General features: G+C 34.6%; 1 protein-coding gene across 1 annotated transcript; it reads left to right on the top strand.

Annotated features, from left to right (window-relative positions):
- ppl (glycine cleavage system H protein, mitochondrial) lies at positions 1 to 27,532 on the top strand. The gene is made up of 5 exons (XM_081764557.1): positions 1 to 259; positions 7,359 to 7,438; positions 13,916 to 13,979; positions 18,964 to 19,095; positions 25,879 to 27,532. The coding sequence occupies exons 1-5, from the start codon at positions 100 to 102 to the stop codon at positions 25,974 to 25,976; spliced, it is 534 nt and encodes a 177-aa protein (XP_081620683.1). The 5' UTR covers positions 1 to 99; the 3' UTR covers positions 25,977 to 27,532.
- The last annotated feature ends 445 nt before the right edge of the window (positions 27,533 to 27,977 follow it).

The raw sequence follows: 27,977 nt of genomic DNA, 5'->3' as shown, positions 1-27,977 counted from the left end.
GAACATTGGACGTGCGATCCGCGTGTTTGCGTGGAATCAGCTGTGTGGAGGGAGTGTGTGAAATCGGAGGAATTTGTAGTGAAGAAAATTTAGCAAAAAATGGCAGCTTGTGTTCGCTTATTTCAAAGTGTGACCCGTGTTTCTAATTTTTCTTCACATTTAGGGAGAATTACACGGACAAACAATAATTGTGCAACATTCGGTCGTGGACAATTACTAGTGCGGTATATTCATACGCCACTCAGGTCTTTGGCTACTGGTGCGTTAAAGCAATTAATTTTGTTGTTTGTGGAGAAATAACCCAACATCGTGATCATTGTAATGTACAAATCAATAGGATAAGGATTTTATTTTACCATAACATTTTAATACCAATTACTAGTATGGTAATAGTATACAACAGTGCCTCATGATCTGTGCGCGTGGATTCTTCCTACTGTTGCACTACGTATAAAAATGATTTTATTACATTTAGAAGTAGTAAGAAGCATCCACGTGCACGTGACATGCGATATGTGTTTCAAATCCCCCACATATACTCATACACTACGTACAAGGGCACATTATTATTCTTCGCATACCATAAAACACAACGAAACGCAACGCAAACCGACGTACATTTTATTTTATATTACTCAGTAATTAAATGAAAGTCGCATTTTTACCTCATTTTCAAGTTCCTATATCCTCAATGAATAATCCTTAAAAGACTGCACTTCGTGAGTCCTCGCTAAATGATGAGGCACTCTCGTATACTATATCCGTATGGGTATGTTACTTCTTAGAGCCAAGGTCGCCCAAGTTGCAAGATAAAAGGTTACTAAAAATTTTCAACAAAAACTGTATAAAAGGCACGAGACAAGTGGAGATAGCCATTGGCACCACTGAACACTAAAATAGCACATATTTTTAGAATAAATATATATAGTTACAATTATTGTTCTGTAAAAAGAAATCAATCGTAAAAGGTTGGTAGGGCCTAATCGATTGAAATATTGTCTATTTTCAGAACCAAAGTTACTGGAAATGACGCCCATTGTCTAAAGTAGGATCTGAACCCGCTGCTCGTTTCAGCTTCCATTGGGGTTGAACTTGTGTCCGTACAAATTAATTGGGGTACACGGCTGTGGTAGAGCGCTTATCTCTGCTGCATGGGGTCCGTGGTTCAATTCCGGCCAAGTAAGTTTGTGGTGGACAACATCGTGTCCGTGGATTTTCTCGAGGTATTCCCGTCTCCTACTGTCTCATTCCACCAGTTCTTCCGTCGTCATTCACTTACCCTAGTCATCCGTCTCCTTTAGACTAAAGGGCATAATTGCGGGACGTTAAGTTGGAATATTTCATTTTCACACAAATTAACTAGTTAGCCATGAAGGGGATACTTGTTCAGTTCGCCTCAGGCGCGAGGGGTTCTGGTTCGTTCCCAGACAATGTGAGCTTTTGGCAGAGAAAATCGTGACCGTGTAGTTTTTCTCAGTATTCACTCATAATTCACTTCCATTTAACATCCATCTTGAAGGGATATTCCTGCAAGATTGGAATGCGTTACTAGTTTCCATGTTAATAATTCAGTCACTGGTTGATTGTGCTCAAATGAAAACTAGCTCTTCGTATACTTGTTCCAGTAATTAGCTTGTATCGTTTAATTGTCGTATTTGGAAGTTGGTTACAAGCTGCGTACAAGTCTGTGCTCAATAGCGAAAGGTTCTAGGACACAGGTACCCCTTTGTAAAACTAATGAAACATGTTTTACGTATCTTTTTTTGGTTCCTTTTCGTTCCTTATTGTTTTCTGCGTTCTTTTCTTTCAATTAGGGGCCGCGGTGGTTCAGTGGTAGAGCGTTCACCTCTGGTGCATGGGGTCCCGGACTCAAACTCTACTCCCGCCAAATTAACTTTGTGGTGAACAACACTGTGTGCGTGGGTTTTTCGCGGGTTTCTTCCGTTTCCTCCTACTTTCTTCATTCCACTCATTTGTCGTCCCTTCCTTCTTTAGCCTAGCCGGCATAAACGTGGGAGGTAAAACTCAAAGATTCATTTTTTCGTCTAGTTTTTGGACTTTTTTTTATCGTTGAAATGTATTATTACGAAAACTAAGAACATTGAACTTAATCTTTGAACACTCCATTACCATGTTTCTTTACTTAAGCACACTAGTTATATGTGGTCTATTGTTTTATTCATAAAGTACCGGTAATAATAATGTTTTAATTAATTATAATTTTAGATAATAAAGTTTTTTTTATTTCTTTGATTTTACGTGCATATTTTTTTTTTTTTTTTAGTTGACTTTTTATTTCGTTGGAAATTCAATCAGTTTCGTTTTCGTATTCGGAGTCGATGTTGAATTGTTCATTGGCGGTAGACGTGATATGTGATTGTGTTGTGTGAATCTGTCCAAGTATTTATATATAGCAATATGTTGTTTTGCAATTCGTGTGTATTTAGATTTTATGGGTTTACAAGATGTATTTTGTGACATACAGTGTGATGTTCTTTGAAATTCATTTGTTCGCAATGGGTATATTGCTCTGCATTGTCTGGTATTATTGATGTTCCTAGTTACTATTTTTTGGGGGTCAAGTTGGGTAAATTATGATAAAATATATTATTCGAAATTATTAACCAAAATTCTACTTGCAATGAAAGATTTCTTCTAATAGCATATATTTTAAAATATGTTTGAGGTATGTGGTGGGTGGCACTGCCCTCCCTGTTATTTTATAACGTAGATTATTGGAAGAAATTCTTCTATAAAGTGGTATTTTGGTTAGTTTATAGTTTGAAATAGTTTACTCTGTCGTAATTCACCTATCGTGGCCCCCTAGAGGTGGACCTGTTTTCTAGAACCTTGTCGCTAACTAGTACTGATTATTGTATTGCAATATTACCGGCTCTTTTAGTGAAGTAGAATATCGAGCGTCTAAAATATAATCCTGGGACTTAAATAAAATAATTGAAAAGATAAAAAAAGAAAGGATCGGTATGTAGGAGACTAAAAAAAAAAAAGAAAAAGAACTATATTAATGATGAAGGATGTCACTTCGAAAGCACCCGAAATCACTTGATATGTGATAAACTTTGATTCTTGCGGGTTGTCGTGCTGCTAAAGTTAGTTCAGTCTTAGAACATAATAAAAGTACCTGATTTTCACATCGCCAACGAACTGTACGGTTTAAAAACAATACATATAATTAGGACAGTGTATATAATCGGGACGAACTGACGGATGCCCAGTAGCTTTTTCAGTTGGAATAGAGCATGAAACGATCACATTCGATTTATTATTAACATTATTGTTACGGTCATAGGCAAGTTTTTTGACTTTGACTTGGATACTCATTGGAACCTAATCTAACGTAAACTAACTTGAACGAAACTAAACCAACTTAGCCTAGCCTAACCTAATATACTTTAAATGAAGTGAAAACCAGCTTCTATGAAAACCAATTCCAGTCATTGTCCAAGTCAAAGTGAGATCTTACCCAATCATACAATTTCCTTCTCTTGTGTCATTGTATTGTGTCTGTGGGTTCTTTTTTTTTTTTTTTTTTTTTCGGTTCTTCACTTTCTCCCACGTTCTCACCCCGCCATTCATAATGTTTCATTATCATCATATTTTATTAATCTCTTATTTTATTTAGTCTACAGATCATTAAATATTGCTTTTTCTCCTGGTGTGGGTCGAAAATAACAATAATAAAAAATCCGTGGAATCGAAACGAGAAGCTTTTTTCTTTCTTAATGAACTTTAATGGTTAAGTCCCTAGTTCCTATCGCCAGTTTCGACAAGGTTTGTTAAATATTTTTAACAAGTATTTAACTTACCGTAAACCAAAGTTGATTAATTAAAATAAAGTGATTTAAATCATTAAATCGAATAATCTTTTAAAAATCTATGGCCTAATCAAATTTATTTTTCTTAAAAACGGAAATAAAATGCGATATTTACGATATATCTGACCATTCTGGGATAACATTCGAATGTAAGTGAAACTTGCATCTTGATTCGTAATGATGGGATCTTAGTAATGCAGGTTTAAACAAAGTGTATCGGTTTCTTGATTACAGAATGGTTCAAAAATTTTGACACTGTAGTAATCGTTTCATATTGCACAGAAGTCTTCAGAAAAAAGCTTGAATCCATTTAGTATTCAATACTCATACTTTTTAAGTTCAGAATTGTACATATCGTGTTAATACATGTTATGGCAAGTATTTTCTTCAGCAATTCATTCGTTATTTCAATTTTTTCGGTTCAGTGATTTGGTTCAGATCGTTCCAGTTTTTTGAACGAATCTGTTCCAGTCGCTACATCAGAGTGACTCTTGTCTACCAGAAAATAAGAAAGATCACGTAACTTTTGTAGCTTAGCAATGTTTAAAATAATTAATGATAGTAGGAACTACCTTGATGGCTAACCCGATTCCGTTTTGGAGGAACTGGTTCGTCGAAATATTGAAAGATCTGATTGCGAGGAATGTGTTCCTTTGTAATCGGAATCGTAATCATTGAGCAAATCACAAATAAATGAATTGGTTTAAAATAATAAAAACACACCGTAACTTGTTTACGTAACTGGAAAGTTTACTCTTCCACTTAGTCTGTGATCCTTTTTCAACAGATTAAGTCATTTAAACAAAGATTGATTCACTTTATAAAATAGATCTTGCTCTTTATGTCCAAAATTTCCAAAATTGAAAATAATGAACAATTGATATTATAAGAAGCTTGTTTTTGTAGAAAACAATTCTTGATGAAAGTACTGGAGATTTTACTAATTTTCCATAGACACTTACTGCGTGTAAGTCTCACTTAGGCTCATACAAATGAAATGATACTAACCGTTAGTTATACCCAGGCATAAACACACACACACACGCATAACCTAGTCAAGAGTGAAAGAAAGAAGCCAAACAAACACCTCTAAAGGCACCTCTGTACTTTTCCCGCTCGCTTACATTGTTGTAGAAGCAAGCAACTTTGAATTGTTTTAATTCAATGGGCAAGACAGAAATTTGAATATGAATTCCCTGGTTTTGTCCGGAATATTGGGATCTATAAGTGTAATGAACGTAATACGTATCTGATGTCTATTACGTTTGCTACCTATCTGTTTTTCAATGACTGATATCTTCATTAGTTCCGGAGATATGCGCCTTCGAAGCAACGTGTACGAAATAGAGTGGTCTCTTCATCGATATTTCGAACGATTGTTTGTCATGCCCCTTCTCAAAATATGGTCCTTTTCTCATGACATCCTATATATATATATATATATATATATATATATATATATATATATATATAACCGGTTGTTTAAAAATTCGAATAGCACCACTGATGAATTCATTTTCAAGGACCGTAGAGGCTTAAAAACATGTAGGAACAGGCTCTTCATATGCTAAAGTGATTTTTTTTATGTAACGTATTTTAACCAATTAACGAATTGTATGTGTGTATAGATGGAGGATGCTACTTTATGTATGCATTCTCTCTTCTCTGCAGTTAAGCTTAGTATAAGTGCGCATAACATCTGTAGAATTTTACTTATTACAATTTGTCATAGGTAAATACAAGTATTTCTATTCACTTCTCGATATGTCTTTAGTTTCCCACGTACACTCATGTCCAAAATGATTGTCGCATATCTATAACTGTCTTCTTGTAAGAATATAATTTGATAATGATTTTGCAGGGTACTTTTAATACTGATACGTGTAATCGGGAAACGTATATTTGTGGTAAATTTCATAGAAAAAGAATTATAAATACGAAAATTAGAATGAGTAAAACAAAATATTGTTAAATGGACAAGAAAGTTTTATTTTCGTTAAATTGTTCTTATTTACTGCTCTTTTGTCATGACATGAAGTGTCATTCTTAGTAATGACATGAAGTGCGAACGTGAAATAAAAGCAAGGATAGGAATGGCGAAAGAAGTCTTTAGGAAGAAGAAAAATCTGTTTTGTGGGACCCTGAATAAAGAGTTGAGAAGAAGACTCATAAAATGCTTCGTGTGGAGTGTTGTACTGTATGGGGCGGAAACATGGACTACGTAAAGGTGATGAAAATCGACTGGAAGCCTTCGAAATGTGGGTGTGGATAAGAATGGAAAGAATTATTTGGGTCGAGCGGAAAACGAATGAGTGGGTGTTAAAAATGGCGGGGGAGAAAAGAACACTTTTAGATATTGTTAAAAAGAGGAAGAGAAACTGGTTGGGACATTGCCTAAGAAGAAATTGTATCATGAGGGACTCCTAGAGGGTATGGTGACGGGAAAGAGAGGGAGGGCGAATGAGATTACAATTAATGGATGATTCAAAAAGAAAAAGATCATACGTGAAGACGAAGAGGTTAGCGGAGGACCGTGGAGTATGGAAGCTTCTCAGCTGTGACAAGTGACCTGCCAATAAGGGCAGAATACCTATGATGATGATTGTGATGAAATTTGCCACATACATGTCTTCGCCGATTATACACATTGTAAGAAATACTAAGCAAATTCGTTATCAAATTATATTGCTACAACAACGTATTTATAGGCATGCGACAATAATTTTGGACATGAGTGTACATGCTAAGGAATCCAAACGGCTGCAAAATAAATTATTGTAAGTAAAATTCTGTAAGTGTTAAGTACATTTACACTAAACTAAATTACAAAGAAAAGGAAACGCATATATAACCCCATAAAAATATACCGGTAATACTTTTTTTTTTTTTTTTTAAATAAAGATTTCTGTTGAAGTTGAGAACCTTAAGCGTGCTTATATTTGAAGCCTCTACGCTGCTTATGACAGTGAATACGCGATATTATCGAAATATCGGATATTATATCCTGAGAAATTCAAAGAAAGTTAGTGCTATATATTTTTTTTTACTAATATGTATTTCATTCGCTCGGTTAGTTATTAAATTCGAAAAACTTCTAAAAACATTAAAATGAACAAATTGTTTCCAAATTAGACTTACACATAGTTCGTGCCTATAGAAGATTAGTGAAATCTGTTGCACTTCCATCAAGAAGACTCTATAACATTATTTACTTATTATTTTTCCCTACAGAAATTAATTTATCAAGAGATCATTTGTTCAGTTTCACAATTTGAGAAACACTTAGATCTAAAGAACAAGATGTTTTCATAAGTGATTGTCTTCATTCGAATGACTTAACCTGTTGAAAAACTACACACAATAGTTGCTTAAACCGTACTGGAAAAGTCTTAAATAAAACATTACAAATAAAGTAGGTGATCTCTATCACTTTCTAAAATAATACGGAAATATAAGTTTCTGTATGAAAATACTAGTAAATGTCAAATAGTTTCTTCCCACTGATGATTTTTCTTCTTTCAGAACGCCTATATACAGACAAGCATGAATGGATCAAAATTGAAGGAAACGTTGGAACAATAGGAATTACGCAATATGCACAGGTAAGATAAGTACAATAGCACATTGATCATTCCAGGACAAATCAACCACAAGAAGTGGGCTTCGACATTCATATTATTTACTCTGATTTCACTGAAATTTATTACATTTAATCACTTCAAACTCTCAAGCAACCAAGTTGTCACCCCGTGCTTTTGGTACTAAAATGATTATTTATACTAATATAATATTTAATCAAGATCGATGAATATAAATTTCTCGCTGATGTCACGCGAGAGTTGTAATGACGTCATACAGGGAAAATAAGTACCGTTTTCCTTGGCCAGGCGTTAACTGAACAGATTAATATGTAAATATTTAGAGATTATATTACTTTCAGTAAGTATAAGTGTATATAATTGTGTATATCCGAATATATCGTTCGTATATCCGAATCCAGTATTTTTATGTTAATTGTCTGCTTACACAGTAAAAAATAAATAAAATAGCGAAATGTAAGTCAAGAAAGCCAGAAATGATAACCGTGAAAACCGATATCCTAGTTACATTATCATCGAGTTTAAAACGTACGCCTTCTCCCAGGTCGGAACCCTGCATGGACGAATCACAGTGTATTACGTATTTCAGAAAATTCCCTGCTGAACTACGCAAAATGTTAATTGCCAAAAAGAGACATAGTTGGCAAAAACCATGGATTTTATTGAAAAGAAAATATATTTTTTTTTATTTTTTAATTATTATTATTATTATTATTTGTTTATAGCCTGTTTTTATGGTTTAAACCAGGTTTATTTGGTTTAAATAATTTGTTCTGTGTATTTATGTTACATATGGACGCAAATAAGTTTGTTTCGCCTTCGTGTCATTATGCAGCAAAGGGGTTGTGCTGGGAGGTGTCACGTAAGCTTAAAGCGAAATCCAAACTGCTTCTCAGCTTACATCCGAGAGAAATTGTTCTCTATTTGGACTCGAAACTGGGACTAATTGGCCACAAATGCGATGAGTCTGCCGACTCACTCACGAAGGACTCCTGATAAAAATACGTTGTACTGATCTTGACATCTTGTTAATATAATTGTGAGGGGCCTTTCAGAAGGACAAAAAGATAAACAGTTGCACAAATGAAACCATTATATAGAATTATATATAAATCGGGAAACTCCGCCTTAACCATTGGGGAAAATCCTGTTATTACTTTAAATGCAAAGCAATGGAAAAATTCCCTTGTTGCTTGGCATGTAAAATTTTATGGTCAATGTATCATAATCAGTATGCTAAAACTGAGATATTAAATTACAATTTAGTATGTAGATACCATTCAATTAAATTAAAACTGAAAGACCAAACCGAGCTAATGTTGGAAGCTATATAGGCAGTTGATAAATTTTGCCAATTTCTATCAATATATTTAAACAACCGTTGCTTCTTAATAAAAAACAACAGACATTCAGGCATACAATTTAGTTTCGTTTCGTGGCTTAACATTCTTTCGTTGTTGGTATTTTTTTTTTTTTTTTTAACCCAGCTGGTTTAAACCAGCCAACCCTAAAAAGAGATAATGCTAAAATACCGAATTTTACTTAAGGCCCATGAAGATTTATTGATCTTTCATATCTGCTGCTTTAATAATGTTCGTTTTTAGTAAAGCCAAATGAAGAACTGGATTTTATGGTAGGTCTATCACGAGAATACTTAAAAAAAAAAAAAAAAAAAAAAAAAAAAAGTTCGGTGTGTTCCTTTGACGCAATAAACTGTATGGAGACACTACTAACAGTGATTTTATAAAATGCTCTTTCGTCGTGACGAAAGAAAAAAAAATTAAAGATTCAGAAATTAATTATGTTTAATGTATATACTTGTATATTAACGATCAGATCATTTGTTGAATGCTCTTATTTATGTGTTATTGTATAAACGTGTTTTTAAATATGTTCTCATCTTTGAAAAATAAGTTTAAAGTATATTCTTAGCGCCTGAATAGAAGAAATTAGTTTCTTATACGAGTCACGAAGTAATTGACTTTAGGCGCAGCTGAGAAACTTCGTGATGTTCTTACAGTAGACATACCTAAAACTGAAGATTTTATTGTTATTTAGTAGATCATCTCAATAATCTGGAAATTAGTGTAGATTTAAGACTTTTTTTTTTTTTTTTTTAAATCTCAGCATAAAAGTATGACCTGTTAACTTAAAGAAGAACTTTGTGTATGTCTGATACCTTCAAACAAATAGTGCTTTTTTTTTCTGTTTATTTATGTAATCATTATTTTAGACACAATGTTCACACAACTAATTAACGGAATCTGGAGTTTTGTATAGCATAGAAATCGAGGTAAACAGTCAGCTCGAGATTGTAAATTTGGCACATATTGACTACACAATGCGGTTAAAATAAATAAATAAATAAATAAATAATAAAAGAGCAAACATTATGTACGTTTTCACGCAACTTTATTGCGAAACGTATGAGTTCCCAGGTCCTCGTTAAGGCACCTGGGATTCTTCTGTATTGGAGCTCCTTCGTTTGTAAGCAGTTAGCGTACGCGCCTTTGATGTGGGAGACCCGGGTTCGATTCCCAGCGGGAGCTCATGTGGTTCGAATTCCCTGTTAATCAGTAGGTCCCGTCTGATATAACCTCGCTGCTGAAAGGGACGGTAAACTCAAAATCAATTCATTTCTTCTGTATTATCCCTTCTAATTTCAAGAAACAGCTCCTTCCGTCCACGTTTTCCAGGACATGAGGGTTTGTCGTGGATAACTTCATGTTCATAGGTTAACCCTTTTTACTACCACATTTGCATTCCACCAATTCTTTCATAATCTTTTTCATTAATCATCCGCTTCCTTTAGCTTAAAGAGCACAAGGATGGGATGTGACACTAGAATATTTAATTTCATTTCCACCCTGCGCAGTAAAGGGAGTTGTAAAGAAATCTATAGAAGAGGAATATAACGAGCCTTGGTATGTAGCTCCCAATAACCATGGAATTCTATAGTTTAACAAGTACTTAGTCATCTGAACCATCATTTGATTCGTTGTACTGTTGGGATTTACAAAGAATAATAGGAAACTATTAACAGCATTCACAACATACAATCTACGAAGGTGGTTCTTACCTGATTTCCTCTTCACTGACTTTTGAGGAACATTAGAAAATTTTGAGAGCGGATCCTTTTACGTTTCTCAGAACGAATTATGACGTACACACCCATATACTTTTCAGGTGCACTAGATACAGCAGTGAATTTAACATTAGGGCGTAGGAATATATTTTCAAAGTTCCAAACAGACAGGTAGAAAGTGGCTAGCTTCCAGAGAAATTAATAATACTTATAGAAAATAATATGAACTGATGGACTTACAAAGTTTTAAATTTCTTTTTAAAACTTATTTTCGAATACTACTGTGCTACATTTTTGGTTCTGTTTAAGGAAAAAACAAAACATAACAAGCAGCTATTATTTTAAGAAACATATTCCAGTTGTATTTACCTTTTTCTCAAAGGATTTTCTTAACACGTGCATGAACGCATCAATGTTCATGTTGAACAGCAATTTGCCAAATAGACATTTTTTAAGAAAATAGAAGGGTTTCCTAAAATGTGAGTTTATTTAAAATTCACCTTTTGTAGGAAACATCAAAATTGGTGAAACATAAAATCTGACTGTTTTGAATACCGATAAAATTTGAGCTAGTTGAGGGAAAGGGGAAAAAATTAAAACTCTAAAACTCTGTGTGTTGAAGTAGTTGATCTGATATCTTGGTTGTACTGGATTTTTGCTAAACTTTCAGCACCAAGGCCGTATGAGATATGTACCTATGGTTTAAGGTGGAATCCATTGTCAAATTTCAATGCTCTTCCATCGAGAATCGAACCCGAAACTCGGTGTGCACCAAAAGTGCACACACTAGCCACTATCCCAGTTGGGAGGGCCGTCTGTGTTCTAAAGAGAGAGATTATTATTGTTAACTTTAAAACACTAGAGATAGTTCATAATAGTTTGCCTAATCCAACAAAGAGTTTTCAGATATGTAAAGACAAAAAAATTTAATCAAAATATATCAAAAGCTTCTTCCGTATCATCTTTGGTTTTGAGTTTAGGGTCCTTTCCAGTAGCGAGGCTATTTGAGACCTAGACCTCCTACAGCTTATCGCAGGGTCCGAACCACATGAGTTCCCACCTGGAATGGAACCCGGGTATCCCATGTCAGAGATACGTACGCCAACCATATATCCACGAAGTAGCTCAAGATACGAGGTAGTGTATCAAATACTAACATATTGTACCTTTCCTTCATAGTTCGCTCAAAGATATTTTTTGACCCAAACTGTTGACCAGTCATGCTGTACATTTACTAGATATCAGTGTTCAGTACTGTTGATGATGCTAAAACATATCAGGGTGCATTTCTCTGGTATGCTGTAAAGTATAAGAGCTATCAGACATGTTAAGATTAGTTACTCTAGGATAGGTCAGTACATTCATCTTAAGCGACAATTATACAGCCTGTGCGTGGGGTTCCTGGTTCGATCCCCGACCAGGTAAGTTTGCGGTGAACAACATCCTGTCCGTGGGTTTTCTTGGGGTACTCCCGTTTCCTCCCACAGTCTCATTCTACCATTTCTTTCATCATTTACTTGCTTTAATCATAGCCTTTTTTAGCCTAAAGGTTATTATTGTGGGACGATAAATTGAAAAATTTCATTTTATTTCAGTTTCAATTATACGACCTGTACGAGCACAACGTTTATTCATATAACCCTGAATTTCTACTTCAAAATAGAAACTCTCCTATTACCAATTTGTATATACAGGACACGTCCTAATTATACCATCATATATTCAAACCTGATAAACGTTTAATCTGGTTATCATTTTTTGTCCTTTGTCTTTTCCATTACTGTAACAATAAACAACAGACCATTCATCTACAAAGAGTTTTCAAGTGTGTAAAGACGAAAAACTTTATTCAAAATGCACCCAAAGCGTAGGCGTACGACTCGGTTAGGAGAGAAATATACAACGTTCTTACAGAACTTGGAATACCGAGAAAGCTAATTAGATTAATTAAGATATGTTTAATCCCAAAGTAAAGTCCGGGTAGGAAAATTTTTGTCCACGAACTTTCACGTCGAAAATGGCCTGAAACAAGGAGATGCGTTGTCGCCATTATTATTTAACTTTGTTCTGGAATACGCTATAAGAAAATTCAAAGATAGCAACCAGGGCCTAGAGTTGAACGGTATTCACCAGGTTATGGCATATGCTGATGATGTAAATTTAATAGGGGACGATAGGAGAACAATAGACAGAAATGCAGAGATCTTATTAAACAGGGACATGGGTTTAGAAGTAAATGCAGGGACATGGGTTTAGAAGTAAATGCAAAGAAAACTAAATACATGGAAGTGCGTCGGGACCGTAATACAGCAAATTATGGATGTGTTAAAATATTAAATAATACTTTTGATAAAATGGATAGTTTCAAATATCTAGGATCAGTATTAACAGAGGAAAACCATATTCACGAAGAAATTAAATGTCGACTAAAAGTAGGGAATGAATCTCGCAGAGATTGGAATACAAAGTAGAAACTGGATGCAGTTAGCTAAGGATGGAAGTCAATGGAGAGCTTTTGTGAACGCGTCATTGAACCTCCGGGTTCCTTAGGCCATAGAGTTAGTGAATTTAGTTTAGCACTCAAAGCTACTACCATATCTTTTTGGTTTTGAGTTTAGTGTCCATGGCTCTAATATCAACAACTTACCAGATAATTTATCAATAATCTTCCTAACAAATATAGCGAAACTTTTTCGGTGTTTAACTCTGTGGAAATATGTGCATGTGTAAAAATAAATAAATTTTTGATCAATGTTGCTATAGATCACATGTTTTGGCTCTTTATTTTTGCCCGTTTCTAATATTTAAGTAAGTAACAACTTCGTATATAAATATTTCTGGTGTTTTAAAGTGTACAATATGCATTGCTAACAGAAGATATTTTAATATCAATGGTAAAGAAGAATCTTGTTTCTGGAGGTTTTTTTTTTTTTTTTTTTTTTTTTTTTTTCTTATCCTTGCTATTTGTTGTTGTCTTAAAATTGTTTCATGAATTGTACGACCAGTGGCTACTCATAGTAAAAGTTACGGTTGTGTTGTTACAAGTTTTGGAAATTAATACACATTTTATTCCTACAAGCTGCATGTACAAGAATTAGTAAATATTTTGTTTTCTTACCGGTGCTTGTACTGATAAAATGTTCTTACCGATTTGTCTTCTTTGAAGATCCGCCACTGTTTTCGACTATCTTCTATATTAAAGCTATATTTATTACAACCATCCTGCTTCTTTTAAAGAATGAAACTTTAGAAATATATAAATATAAATAATACATACAGACTTAGTTTTTATTAAATGTAGCGAAGCTGTCAGTTCCAGCTACATTTGCATTTTCTTCTGTCGTTTTTATTCAGTATTGCTAGCTTATTAATGTTCCGTTTTCACTTTCTTCAAGGATGCATTAGGCGATGTTGTCTACGCTCAACTTCCAGATGTTGGTTCTAAGTTTAACCAAATGGGTAAGTTTTTGTATTATTTAAGAATAAAACATGTCATTTCATACATAGTGTCATTGGGTGATATGCATAAAGATAAGTAAGTACTAGTGAGTACATCTCACCAGTCGAATGAAGTTAATTTACTAGTTAGTCACAAACTTTTGGCTTTGACTGTAGAACTTGTTGTGCAGGTGGCAAGGTACAATTTAGCTCAAGGTCAGCCCTGGCCAGTGTGTGTCGAACAGGGAAAGAGAACGGGTGAATCTGCTTCGCTTAAGCATGGAGTGGGGTGAGTACGAAAATAGAGTTGCAGTGATTGCCTTGCATAAGGGTGGAAATTCACGAAGTGGGGTTTTCAAACTGCTGAAACATCTGAAAATCAGCAAACGATTTGTTTGCCGGACAATCCAACGGTTTACTGATACCGGCAGTGTACGTGACCGGCCAAGGGGTGGACCTCCTCGCAGTGTGAGAACAGTGGCTGCCCGTGTGCGGCGAAATCCACTCCGGAAGCAGAAGATCATGGCACGGGAGCTCATCAAGGTCCAGGTTACTTTCTGAAGACCTGAATATCAAAGCTTATGGGCGGAGCACGGGGCATTTCTTGACACCATAGCTGAAGCAGCAGAGGAAACTGAAAGCAAGACAGCTCCTACAGCGGTAACGCCAACAATGAACATCGGCAAATCCTCTTTACCAACGAGGACATCTTTACCATTGAAGAGAGCTTTAACCGGCAAAATGATAGGATATATATGCGGCAAGCTCTCGAGAAGCTCGTGCAAGAGTTCCTAAGGTTCAGAGAGGTCACCACCCCTCCTCAGTCATGGTTAGGTGGAGGGTGAGCTATGAAGGCCATACCAGATTTCACTTTTGTGAGCAAGGTGTAAAAACAAGTGCCATGGTATATGTGGAAACTGTTCTGGAGCTTACTGTGAAGGACTTGAGTGACACCATGTTTAACAATGATCACTGGACCTTCCAGCAGGATTCTGCGCCAGCTCAAAAGGCAAGGGTGACACAACAGTGGTTGGAAGCCAATGTACCAGATTTCATCTCTAGTTCTGAGTGGCCTTCTGGTGGCCCCGAGTTAAACCCTCTGGAATACAAACTGCGGGCAGTGTTAGAAGACATGGTCTGCAAGAAAAGACACCCTTCACTTGAAAGTTTGAAGCATTCCTTGGTGGCAGCAGTGGCGGATTTTCCGATTGATACTCTCCGTACTGCAATAGATGACTGGCCCAAGAGACTCAAAACCTGTGTGCGTGCCAATGGTGGACATTTTGAAGTTTGTTAGGTGCCAATTGTAAAGAATGTATGTGGTTAACATATTAAAATAAAATTGAAAAATCTCAAACCGTATTTCATATATTCACAAAAAAGTGTGTAACAGAATTTATTTCTAGACTAGATAGTTCTTACTCGTAATTCGTATACAAAAAAAGAAGGAATAGCGAATTAGATTGTTCTCACTGTGACATGCAGTTCCGTCTCATGTAAACTTGGATTTGATGACGTTTCATATAGAAATGACGTAATGAAGGCGGGAGTATTTATTTCCTTTTTTTCTTTCTAAATCAGGAATTTATAGGTGTGCAGCGAGTGAAAACATGTGAGTAAAATTAAAATCAGTAGCGTTATTTATCCAGCATTAAGGCACGATGTTTGTTTTATGTTGAATATTCCAGCAATATAAAACGGTGACGACCAACTTCTTAGTACTATCCGGCCGCAACTCCGTTTCAACTTTGAGGAGCTAATTTGTATTGGATAACATAAAAAATGGGAACATTTTTGCATTTGTGATGGGAAAACAAAATGAAAGTGCAAACACATGCAACGGCTTTCCGGGAATTTTGAAAAAAAAATGGCTATCTTGGTTTCCCAAAAACATCGAGAAAGGGTTAAAGAACGGGAGTCAAAGGTTTTTTTCTTTTTTCTTTAAAAAAAAAAAAACAGATTGAGTAGTTCCAAAATTATAGGAGAGAGAAAAATGATCAAGTGCAGTCTTGTTCCTCATAAAAAGTTACATCTAATCACACAGAGAAAGTACTAAAGCGCATGTGTTGAAATTGGAAGTAAAGGGGGCACCGGAGCCCCTAAGATGGTGTCCACTATGAATTGCTAAAGAACAAGAAGTGATTTCTTCTTACATCATCATGTATTTATTTTTTAATATGTTATTTTTTATTATTGAGAGTGCAACGTGATAGGTTTTGCTATTCTAGGCACTGCACTGTTTCTTCAAGTATTCCAGCTTCAATTATTCTGGAACAACTGTTGTACAGTACTTTCAGGGAAGCTCATGAAGGTAACAATTATCTCATAGTTACAATGAATGAAAAAAAAAAGTAGTAAGACAAATTACACTGTCTCTGTTTATATGCAGTGGATCTTCTTCCATTCGAATCATTTGAATACCAGTTGAGAAAATTCATTGGCGATGTATTTTCGATTGACACAAATGAACGACGAACAAAACTAACATGGACAAATACAGCGAAACAGAAATTAAAAGCGTTCCAACATGTCCTTTTGGAGAACTAAATTTATATTTTGTTTTTCAAATCTATATAGACGTTTGTAGTCATGCAAATCAGTCTCTCCGAACTTTGCATGCTTTTCCTTTTGGCTCCACATCCATAAATTCAGGCACTTTGATCCACTCTCACACACTGTGAGACAAGTACTGAGATGGTTCACGCAATTTGCAGATTAATCTCAGCTAGTTGAGATGATACTCAACTTTATGCATAGAAAACTGAGAGATCACAGTGTAATTCATAAGTTCTAAGCATTTACTCAGGTGTCTTAGGTTAAAACTGAGGACGTCACGTTGTGTAGCATTTTATACATACAACCTTGAGATTAATCTCAAAATCTTGAGCAAAGTGTAAGATCTCACTTTATGCATATCACCCATTATTAACAAATGTATCATTAAAAAATCGAGTCGATCCCAGTTTATTTACTAGTGAATGCTATAGAATGCATTCACAAAATTTAAAAGACAAACATAAAACAATCAAGATATAAGACAATTCAAAAAGACAAAGATAACTTAACATCCTTGTTTTACTTTAACACAAACGGTTTCAAGGCTTCTCTTTATCCCTTCTTCAGCGTGTAATATTCGTCATATCGTAAGTTCAGCAGTGTAATGAAATATTACACAATGAAGGAGAGTCAGCAAAACCTTCAAAGTAGTTTGTGTTAAAATAAAGACGTTACGATAAAATATCTTTGTCTTTTAAATATAAGTTCCGTTTATTTATTGCCTTACATTAGCTACTTTGACCTTTTATTATTGTATTATTATTCTTCTACCAATTCTCGGACGATTGAGGAAATAGTTCAGTTAGAGTAACCGGCTGTTGAGTTCAAACCCTAGATCTCGCAATTAGAAAGCCCGAATCGTATGCCCGGAAGAATGGTTGGCATTTTCACTTTGCAGTCTGATAATTTTAGTCTCAAATGACTCAATCTATTATCCTAAATGAGGTTCTCATTATCATCAGCCGAATCTTGAGATGATACCTTAAAATACAGGGTGTTTCAAAATGAATATCGAGATTTTAAGACCTTGTAGTATTTATTGCATTTAACGTACGATTATAAATAATACATCAAACGAAAGAGCATATCAAACAAGTTTTTGCTACAAGTGTTCAACATGAACTCCATTCGTCACACGGTAACATCGAGTCGATAGGCGAGTTCTTCCCAAACTATGATCAGTGTGTTCGGAGTAATTATTGCAACATTTCCTTCAATCCTCTTTCTTTATCATCCTCCTTAAAATTCTCCCCACAGACGACAATGGAATTGCTAATTCACTACTAGCCTTTCGAAATGATTTCTTGGGGCTACGCATGAAAGACTCACTCTCTCTCGTTTAACACGTCACTCTCGGTCGTCCCGTACTCTTTCCTTTGCACAGACAGCCGGTGTTTTCAAACTGATAATTCCATATACAAACGTTATCATCACTTGGTGGATTGCAATTAAACTTAACATGGAAAAGTAAGTTGCACTGTATCTACAAATTCAGTGTTTGCAAAATGTAAAACATAAAAAGCTTTCTGCTCACTAGTCGCAATCTTTACCACTAGCGTTTTCTAACGGCAGACAGAGAAAACAGTACATCATATGCGTGCGTACAAAACTGTTTGAGTTACTCTTCCCTTTAGTGTATTATTTATGATTGTAAGTTTATTGTAATAAATTAATTATAATTGTACAAAGCCTTAAAACCCCGTACTGTAGCTTGCTGAAATATTATTCCTCCGTGTTTAATTAATATTTGCTTCCAATGTAAATGGTTTATTCGTTGTGTCCGGAACTACATTAATAATAAATCTCCTTAAATTTAATATAGCTTTCAATGAAGATGAATTTGTAATTCATTTTCTCTTTAAGATATGAATTTTAAGCATTAACTTATTATTTTATTTAGGTAAGTGCTGGGGTAAAAGTCCGGGGAGACGCCGTCCCTCCACCTCCAAAAAATATGTATGCCGTCCCCCTGCACTTCCTAAAAAATGTATGTCGTCCGCCAATTCCTAAAAAAATTACAATGGGCAAAGATAGGCAGGGGCTCGGCGTGACGTCATGCCGCTACGTACCATCCCCTTATCTTTTCAGATCCACTTTTACCCCTGGGTAAGTGATGAGTTGAACTAAATTCATTTGGTAGCTGCGTGCTCTTAAATGAAAAAGAGAATAATCGGGTAGAATTAGTGCAAAGTACTTGAGCTTAGAGCAGGAGTTCTCAATTTTTCCCATCGGCCAACCACCAAAGCATATTAATATTAATTATTAATACGAGCAGTAATTGTACATACTATCAACAGCGGCTCGCGTACCACAGGCTGAGAAACTATAGCTTAAGAATACTTAAGTTAAATTACTTTAATATATATATTATGCCCAAAAGTGTTTAAGTAAATTTATTTAACTGTAAAAAAATTAAAGAATTCATTGTATTTGTTGTTCTATTTTTCAGATGAATGTGGTGCCCTGGAAAGTGTAAAAGCTGCTAGTGAGCTTTATTGTCCGCTTTCTGGCTCCATAGTAGAAAAGAATCCTGCCGTAGAGGAAAGTCCAGGACTAATTAACAAGTCTTGTTACGAAGAAGGTTAGAACATGTTCTTAATACAGGAATCATTTTGGTTAAAGTAAGGCTAGAATTCTACATGAATATTAGCGTTTAATGAATATCTATCTATCTATCTATATATATATATATATATATATATATATATATATATATAGCGTTTTTTAAAGCGGTATCGCATCGGAAAATGCGATACACTTTCGGTCGTAATTTAATTACCGACGTGGGCTACTTTTGCAACAACAACATTATTTCATTATTTTTTCTTCAACACAGAAGGATTCTTTCTATGTCACATATACTAGTAAACATTTAGTAATAGATATACCTACGCTCAAAAATCCAACATTTTCTCTTAGGGTATATTTAAAGTTCTCAATGGTACAAACAAATCTATTACGGATTGCACATCATATTATTGGAGATTGGTCATAGAATGGACGAAAGAGAGATCTTGTGTACTTCGATATTATATTGAATCTGTAAATAAAGCGCCTTAATAAGATTTCGAGATGCTAGAGCCAATCTTACGTTTCGGAAACAAGATCACTAGCAAGAACGTCTTTAGCTTTACTCTCTTTTCTGCCCTTCTATCTTTTCATAATTGTTTCAAGTTCTGATGTGTTATTTAGCATTGGTCAACAAATATTCTTTTTGCTAAACCTTTTCACTTTCCATTGAAAATGGAGACAGAAAATTAGTATTTGGTTTAGAACTATTAGAAAAGAGGGAAAATGAACTGGATTCGACTTGAGTTGATTTTAACGTCTCTTTCAGCAGCGAGACTATATGAGACGAGAGTTACTGATTAACGTAGTATCCGAACCACATGAGTTCCCGCTGGGAATCGAAACTGGGTCTCCCTCGCCAAAGGCGCGTACACTAACCGCTTAGTCACGAAGGAACTTGGAACTAGATTCGAGTATAGCATTCGGGTCCAATATTAATTAGGAAATGAGTATTTGTGTGAAATTAACTTATTGTATCTTTATCGTAAAAATGAAGGTTGTATTGATTTCATAACTCCAACTATTCATTTTGTGACAGCGTTACAGGTTCAGTACTTAATAAAAAACTCGATATGGACGCATTCAAAACCAGCTACCGGCTTAGACAATCTATGCAACGATAAAAACACGTGATATTGCATTTTCTATGCGTTGCTTTTCATTGTTATTATTATTGTTTCTGATGTTTTATTTACAATTTCCTATCCACATAAAACAGTAAAATGAAATAATAGCAATAATAATTTCCTAAACTGGCGAAAATGCGATACAAAACTAAACTAACAGTCGGAGAAACAATTTCACGTTCAAAGACAACCACCAACAATAAATTTAAAAAAAAAAATGTGAGAAAGTGAAAATTGGAACTCATATTTCAAAAACTATTAATCCGTAGAGTTGATGTTTTATTGTGTCGGATCGGAAATGATGTTAACAATTATTTGTTTAATTTCTCAAATCACAATAAATTAATTTGTTTCTGAGAAATTTATTACAATTGCTGCCGTTGGGGAATACTATTTGCCGCTCTTGTGTAAGATTATAAGTGTCACCGTTTTAACTTATTTTCGATTTAGACTCATACTGCTGGAAATATAGGTCTCCAAATATCATTCACACATTTTGACAGCCTGTAATTCCTTAAATGTGAATTTTCTTTCAAATTATTAGTTACGGGCTATTTCTCTCTAGCTTTTGCTTGTAGATATACACTTGCAAAAGTATGGAAGATTCACCCTTAAACACCATGTTTATATCGAATTCTCGAGTCAGCCGCATATGTGCCCTTAAGTAAAGGAAAAAAAAAACTCCTGTGGGTAGACAGTAAAGTACTACCACAACCAATATCATTTTTTAAAATTTTATTTTGTGAAAACAACTAAAATAAAAGCGTATCCTATAATACCCTACTTACTCTATATACTCGGATAAAATTTATTAGAATCTTGGTAGAGCTTCTTCGTGGCTAAGCAGTTAGCGTACGCGCCCTTGGCGTGGAAGACCCGGGTTCGATTCCTGGCGGGAGCTCATGTGGTTCGAATTCCACGTTAATCAGTAGGTCCATGTCTCATATAGTCTCGCTGCTAAAAGGGACGTTAAACTCAAAATCAACTCAACTAGAGTCCCAGTATTCCAACAGTTTGCCAGTTTGACGCAACCTCCGCTCCACTAAATGTACAGTTGCAGCTGCTAGGCAAACGGAAAGTCTGAGAATTCGAGATGTATGCAATTGCTGCCAACTAGTAATAAAGAAAATCGCTAATCATTCGCATTCGCAATTTTCACGGTGTGGCTATTTTTCTTTAGTTTTATAGAAATAAATTAAATGAAAGTTTCAAGTATTCAACCCTTTAATATATTTCTTTCTGCTCAAATTTACTCACTTGTGTGGTGTATGTTTAAATAAGAACATCTCTCTTTTTGAGTTGTTCAAAAAATACATTGATACAAATTATAAAGAGGAATACTCAGGAAACCGAAAAGTAAAATTAAAACCTGTTGCTTCACGTATTTGTCCTGATAGCGAAATTCATTGTATACATTGCTGCAGACATATTACAACAAGTAAGATTAGTATCAGGCGAAGAAATAGTTTTAAAATTTTTTCCGGCTTTTACCAATATTTCCGAACAAAAGATTTTTTCTAATGAGTTCAAAATTTCCGGAAATTTTACACAGCACAAGGAAGATATCTCTATAAAATATATATTTAATTTTAATATATGTCTAAAATTATTCTGTACCCGTTGTTTTACCATTTCCCTGCCATCAAGTGGGAACTTCATAAGATTGCTTAAGACAATTTAAATGCGTCTATATTAACTAATCTAACTAGGATTATATTTCAGTTTCTGTTTCCACAGTAACTGCATTCTATCACGGTGCTAACTTCAAAGTGTTTGGATGAGTGGTGTACATATATTTGTTGCCAAAAGTTTCCCTATTCTAATAGAAGGAACATAAGTACTCAATGATCTTAACTGTAAATTAGTAAATATAGAATAATTTTCATTTTAAAAGCATAATATAGTAAAATTTTTGAAAATTTAAATTTTTCCCAAAATTTCCGTTTTTTTTTTTTTTTTTTTTTTTTTTTTTTTTTTTTTTTTTTTTTTTGTCTGAGCCTTCACAACACTATCCCAGAGTAACATTTCTTGTGCTTATTTCGTGTAACATTTGGTACTTAATGTGCAAATATGAACAATTTTCAAGATAGAGCAGTTGCTTAAAAGCGAGGAAAATATTTGTGATTAAAATTTAGCGTGTCAATATATGATTATAAAAGCAAACTAAAGACGACAACATATCTTACAGTAATAGAAAGAAAATATAAAATCTGAAATAATCAACGCGCATTTTGACAAGTGCAGCAGTTTAAATTCTACAATGACTTTTGTTCAAGGAGCTGATGAAAACTGTGATTGTAACATATACCACTCACGTATTTTGTAATGACTTCTTAACATTGAATTAATGCAAAACATATACTTTTTAAGTATTTATATATGTGTGTTCACAGTTTGAGTAAACAAACGTTTCACCAAATTTGAAGAATATCTGTGTTAGTGGATGTATTTTTTTTTTTTTAAAGAAAGATATTGGTTGAATTGACATGGAATGACCTATATATCAATCAACAGATGGCATTGAACTGATCAAAATGGCATGCTTTGAGGGCAAAGTCTCATACGTAGCCTTTGATGATAAGAAGAGTGATCGGAAAGTAAGTTTACAAAGCCTGCAGTGAAACGTGAATATATTATTTCATACAACCAATACAGCCAACAGATAGTACATACATTAAGTTATTTTTCGACATAGTTTCCATATCGGTTGAGGCACTTGTCGCATCATGCGATGAGTTTAAAGATTCCCTCCTGGTAAAAATCCTGTCCTTGCGTCTTCAGCCACGTTGTCACGAAGTGTTTCATGTCTTCATCTGAAGCGAAGCGGCAGCCTCCTAGCTCTCCTTCAAGTACGAAAACAGGTGAAAGTCGCTTGGAGCGAGGTCCGGGCTCTAGGGAGGGTGGTCGTTGATGTCCCAGCGAAACTGCTTCAACAGCGTGCTGGGTCGGCCAGGGCGCTTCTCGTCGGCGACGGTTTCTTTACCGGCCGCAAACTTTCGCCAACATTCAGCGACATGCTGACGAGACATTACAATCTCTCCGCAAACCTGTACCAGCTACCGGTGAATTTCAGCCGCGGTTACATGTTTCGCCCCTAGAAATCGAATAACTGAGCAAAATTCTTCGGGAGGCCAGTTTTCCAAACGAGTCGCCATCGGGATTTACATACAACTAGCACCATAGCTGGCTGAAACTCTGCACAGTTGCTAACTCCATGTATTAAAATTGCCGCACACTCCTCATGCCTGTATGACAAGCGAAACTCCATAAATATCTGGCTTGTAACCTTAATTTTTGATTTTCCCTCGTAATAGGGGCAATCCAAATGAAATCGACCAATTTCCAGGTCAAAGGTTGCTGACAAAATTTATGTATTTTTTAATTTTTTACGTAACATTGTACCACATTCAGGAAGTTGAAAACGGGGATTCATTTACATTTTAGCCGAGCAGGTTTGTTTGTAGCGGCCATTTTGTATAGGCGCCTCAGCGTATTTTGCACTTTTCAGCGGATTCCGTTAAACGCTGTAACTTTTTAGGTTTTAAAGATTATGAGTTCAAACCAAAATCGTATGAAAGTTAATGGAATGGACAACATTCTGTGTTCTGTGCACATTTCGACGTACTTCAAAACGTCGAAAGAAAAAGCTCTGAACATTGAGGTTGGAAACGGCCATTTTGGAATGCACATTTTGAAATGAAATAAATGGAGACACCTTCATTTTTTTGTCTACATAGAGACTACATAATAGACGACGTCCCAAACAAGTTTCAGATCTGAGAACCATATACTTGATTTTTTGGAAATTTTTAAACATTGCAAATTTTCGAAAATCGTGTATTTTCACTATCAAATATCTCAGGAAAGACACAAGTGAAAAATCTCAAATTTGCACAAAATAGACTATAGTTGTTCAGTATCAAGTGGGTAAAATTGCATTACTGAGACTTGCGTAGTTTCTAAGTTATAAGTTGTTGCAACGATGTGAAATTCACTATTTTAACAACTGAATAGATGTATAGGTTTTGTGTTGATAGTATTTCAGGCATACAATTTATCTGTTTCATCAGGAGAAGTGCAGTCAAATAGCAAGAAATTCGAGATTTGCTACTTGTAGAAGAATTCTCAATGTCAAATCATATCACAGATCTGTACCTCTGACCCAAACACAAATCAGATGTTATGAATACTTACAATCAGATGAATTTACTGATTGCAGTACTTCAGTACTTCCAGAACATAGCATGTTGTCATTTGCACCTAATGATAACGTAGCCTGTATTTACGACGAGAAATGGTGGATTGGGAGAATTAAAGACATCAGTCAGGAAAATAACGATCTTTTCGATCACTTTTTCCATCCCTATGGCCCAAGAACCTCTTTTAAACTATGTACGAATGACAAAATGTGGATGCCAATCACTAAGGTTCGCCGGAAACACACCTACAGAGTTCACAACTCCTACAGGTCGTACTTTCAATATCAGTGCCAAACTCTGTGCACAAATTAGTCAACTGTTTACCTCACTGATGTCTTAACAGCAGCGTTATAGGTAGAAAAGAAATAACACAGAAATTTCGTTTTTTGTTTAAGATATGACTCATAAATTATGCATACTTTACCCATTAAGCATTTCTGTCGTGTTATTTTGACTTTTGCTACGAAGTTTATATGCACGGCTCATGGCGTTTCATGATATTAAGTCCCAGCAAAGAAAAAAAAAACTTATAACTCAGAAACTACTCAAGTCTCAGTGATGCAATTTCACTCACTTGTTACTAAAGAACTGTCGTTTATTTTGTGCAAATTTGAGATTTTTCACTTGTGTCCTTCCTGAGATATTTGATAGTGAAAATACACGATTTTCGAAAATTTGCAATGTTTAAAAATTTCCAGAAAATCAAGTATATGGTTCTCAGACCTGAAACTTGTTTGGGACGTTGTCTATTATGTAGTCTCTATGTAGACAAAAAATTGAAGGTGAGTCTCATTTATATCGTTTCAAAATGTACATTTCAAAATGGTCATTTCTAGGTTTCCAACCTCAATATTCAGAGCTTTTTCTTTCGACGTTCTGAAGTACGTCGAAATGTGCACAGAACGCAATGTTGTCCATTCAATTAACTTTCATTCGATTTTGGTTTGAACTCATAAATTTTAAAATCTAAAAAGTTACAGCGTTTAACGGAATACTCTGAAAGTGCAAAATACGCTCAGGCGCCTATACAATATGGCCACTACAAACAAACCTGCGCGGCTAAAAAATAAATGAATCCCCGTTTTCAACTCCCTGAATGTAGTACAAACTTAGGTAAAAAGTTAAGAAAAAACTAAATTTTGTCAGCAACCATCATTGGTCGTCGATTTCATTTGGATTGCTCCAATAGAGAAAATCTTAATTTTTATGTCCCTAAAGAGTATGTCCTTCATTTTCGACAATTGATATATATATATATATATATATATATATATATATATATATATATATATATATATATATATATATATATATATATATATATATTCTTGTTAGAACAAATTATTTATGTACTGTCTGTGTAAAAAAAATGCTGTTAATTAACAAACTATATATGTTGCTGTTTCAGTTTTTAACGGTGACACATGCACATTATTTGTAACTTCTAATAAGACAATACTCTATTTCTAGGTTGGTTGTTTAAAGTTGAGCTCTCCAGTCCAGACGAGTTGAAAACTTTGATGAATGAAGAGGCTTACGAAAAATTCTTGAAGTCTGGTTCTCACTAGAAGTGTTTTGTAAATTGCTTACTTATTGATGTTTAGCAAGTTGATATGCGAGCAATTTGTAAAAGAGATGTAATATTTTTTTATATTATAGAAAGGAATATAGCGTGTTCTTTATGTATTTATTAAACGGTATGTGTGCTCATTTAGTCATACAGGAAGTCTGTGTAGTTCTGCAAACAATTAGGTATATTAAAGATTTTTTTTTTTTTTACATGGGATACTACTAGAAACAATGAAAATGTCATTATTTGACTATCTATAATGTTCAAGAACCTGTATATTTTTGTGTGAACTGCTTGATGAATCTCATAATACTCGGAGGAAATACTAGAAATTAATTTGTTTTTTTTTCTAATTTTCTTCCTTTTTTGAAAATGTCATTTATGATTTATATTGTACAACGGATATTTAATAATTTGTTTGTAGTTAAGTACAGTGCCATAATTTCTTTATATAAAAAAGAAAGTATCATACAAGCTGAATGAGTATGTAATTGTTCCATAAAATTATCAAATGCCATGTCCATAAAATTATCAAATGCACATCATATACAAATCGCTGCAGAGTGCTTGGTATGCGTTCAATCGTTTTCAGTTCAGTGGAGAAGAAAATGGTGGAATAATGAAGAAAAGTGCTTGTAAAGAGATGATCTTAAAAGCTTTCTTCTATCTCATGTTATTATAACTTCTGATATGATCTGTCAGTTCTGATTGCTGCTATTTTCGTTCTTCAGTCTATCAAGGAGCAAGTGTTCCTTTGTTATTCGTCAGACTAAATTTATATCTTGATAAAACAAGCGCATGGATGTTGTTTTGTTTCATTTTGTCCCTCTGAAGTCAATCAAGAAAATGAAATTCGTAAAAACTACTTTCTTTGTGCAGAGCTTATGTACAGTGAATCTTGTCCAAACCGAATAACATTTGCAGCCTAACTTTAACAAAAAAGCTGTATTTTGTTGAATGATGCCAAAGAAACTTGATTGATACCAAAGTAATCCAAACAGGTCACTTTGAGCAAGTGTTACTGTATTTTTTTGTCAGAATAGATAAATCATAGATTGTATTATTCTTCTCAAATTTAAAATAGATGATAAGTAATATTATGTAAAGCCAACTATGATAATTACTTCTTATTTCGCGTACTCAGATTAAAAGTTCAGATATACCTTTGACACAAAATAGAGTACATGTTAATCAAATTAGAGTAAAACTTAACAATTCATACTTAGTTCACCAAAAAACGTGTAGTTGATACAAGTAGATAACACACTTTGTTTGTTTGTTTGTTTGTTTCACATAACTATGTGATTCAGCGGATATGAAGGCAAATTATCAAATAGCCAGTTATCTGATCAAATTTACTAGATACGGAACAAGAGAAGTTTCGAATGTGTACATTTCCTAAGTAGTGTTAACTTCATCAGGAGGAGAATGCTTATTGTTGTTGTGTTTTATATGAAACTGTTTACTTTTTTATACTATATCTAATGTATACTCATCTATAGGTTGTAAAGTGATAGATATTTTAAGGCCCTAAAATATACGCGTTAAAGTTGATATCATAGCTTTTTTGAAATTAATTTTTATTGAAAATATTTAATTACCTTAATAGTAATATACATCATCTCCAGCTTAGGAGCGATTGTAAACTAAGAGAAGTTATATTATATTGAAATCCAGACCGCACATACATATCTTCATATAATGCTATTTGTCTGTGAAGTTGCTAGAGATATGGTGATTCGGTGACAGAACCTCAGTCTTAGTGCGAATGGTCCCTGGTTCGATTCCTGGAGCCCGAACCCGGAGCTCCTACGTCAAAGGTGAGTATGCTAACCGCTTGGCCACGAGGAAGCTCTCGCTATACCAAAAAAAAAAAAAAAAAAATACATGGGCTAGATAAAAAAAAGGTACTGGCAACGTTGCTATAATTAGTGACTTACTTTATGCGTAGAACAACACCTGTTACATTTCTTCAATGTACGAGTAATCGTCTCTCAAC

Source organism: Thermobia domestica, chromosome 7, assembly GCF_964235325.1.
Source record: "Thermobia domestica chromosome 7, izTheDome1.hap1.1, whole genome shotgun sequence".
Classification (NCBI taxonomy): domain Eukaryota; kingdom Metazoa; phylum Arthropoda; class Insecta; order Zygentoma; family Lepismatidae; genus Thermobia; species Thermobia domestica.
Note: the sequence above shows the minus strand (reverse complement) of the source record. Positions and strands in the feature narration are given on the sequence as shown.

What these genes read in the sequence shown, in the direction of transcription:
- ppl (XM_081764557.1), top strand. Translation starts at nt 100, where the DNA reads ATGGCAGCTTGTGTTCGCTTATTTCAAAGTGTGACCCGTGTTTCTAAT. An exon ending in TTCTAAGTTTAACCAAATGG is followed by an intron (nt 13,980 to 18,963) that starts GTAAGTTTTTGT and finishes TCTATTTTTCAG; the next exon opens with ATGAATGTGGTGCCCTGGAA. An exon ending in CAAGTCTTGTTACGAAGAAG is followed by an intron (nt 19,096 to 25,878) that starts GTTAGAACATGT and finishes CTCTATTTCTAG; the next exon opens with GTTGGTTGTTTAAAGTTGAG.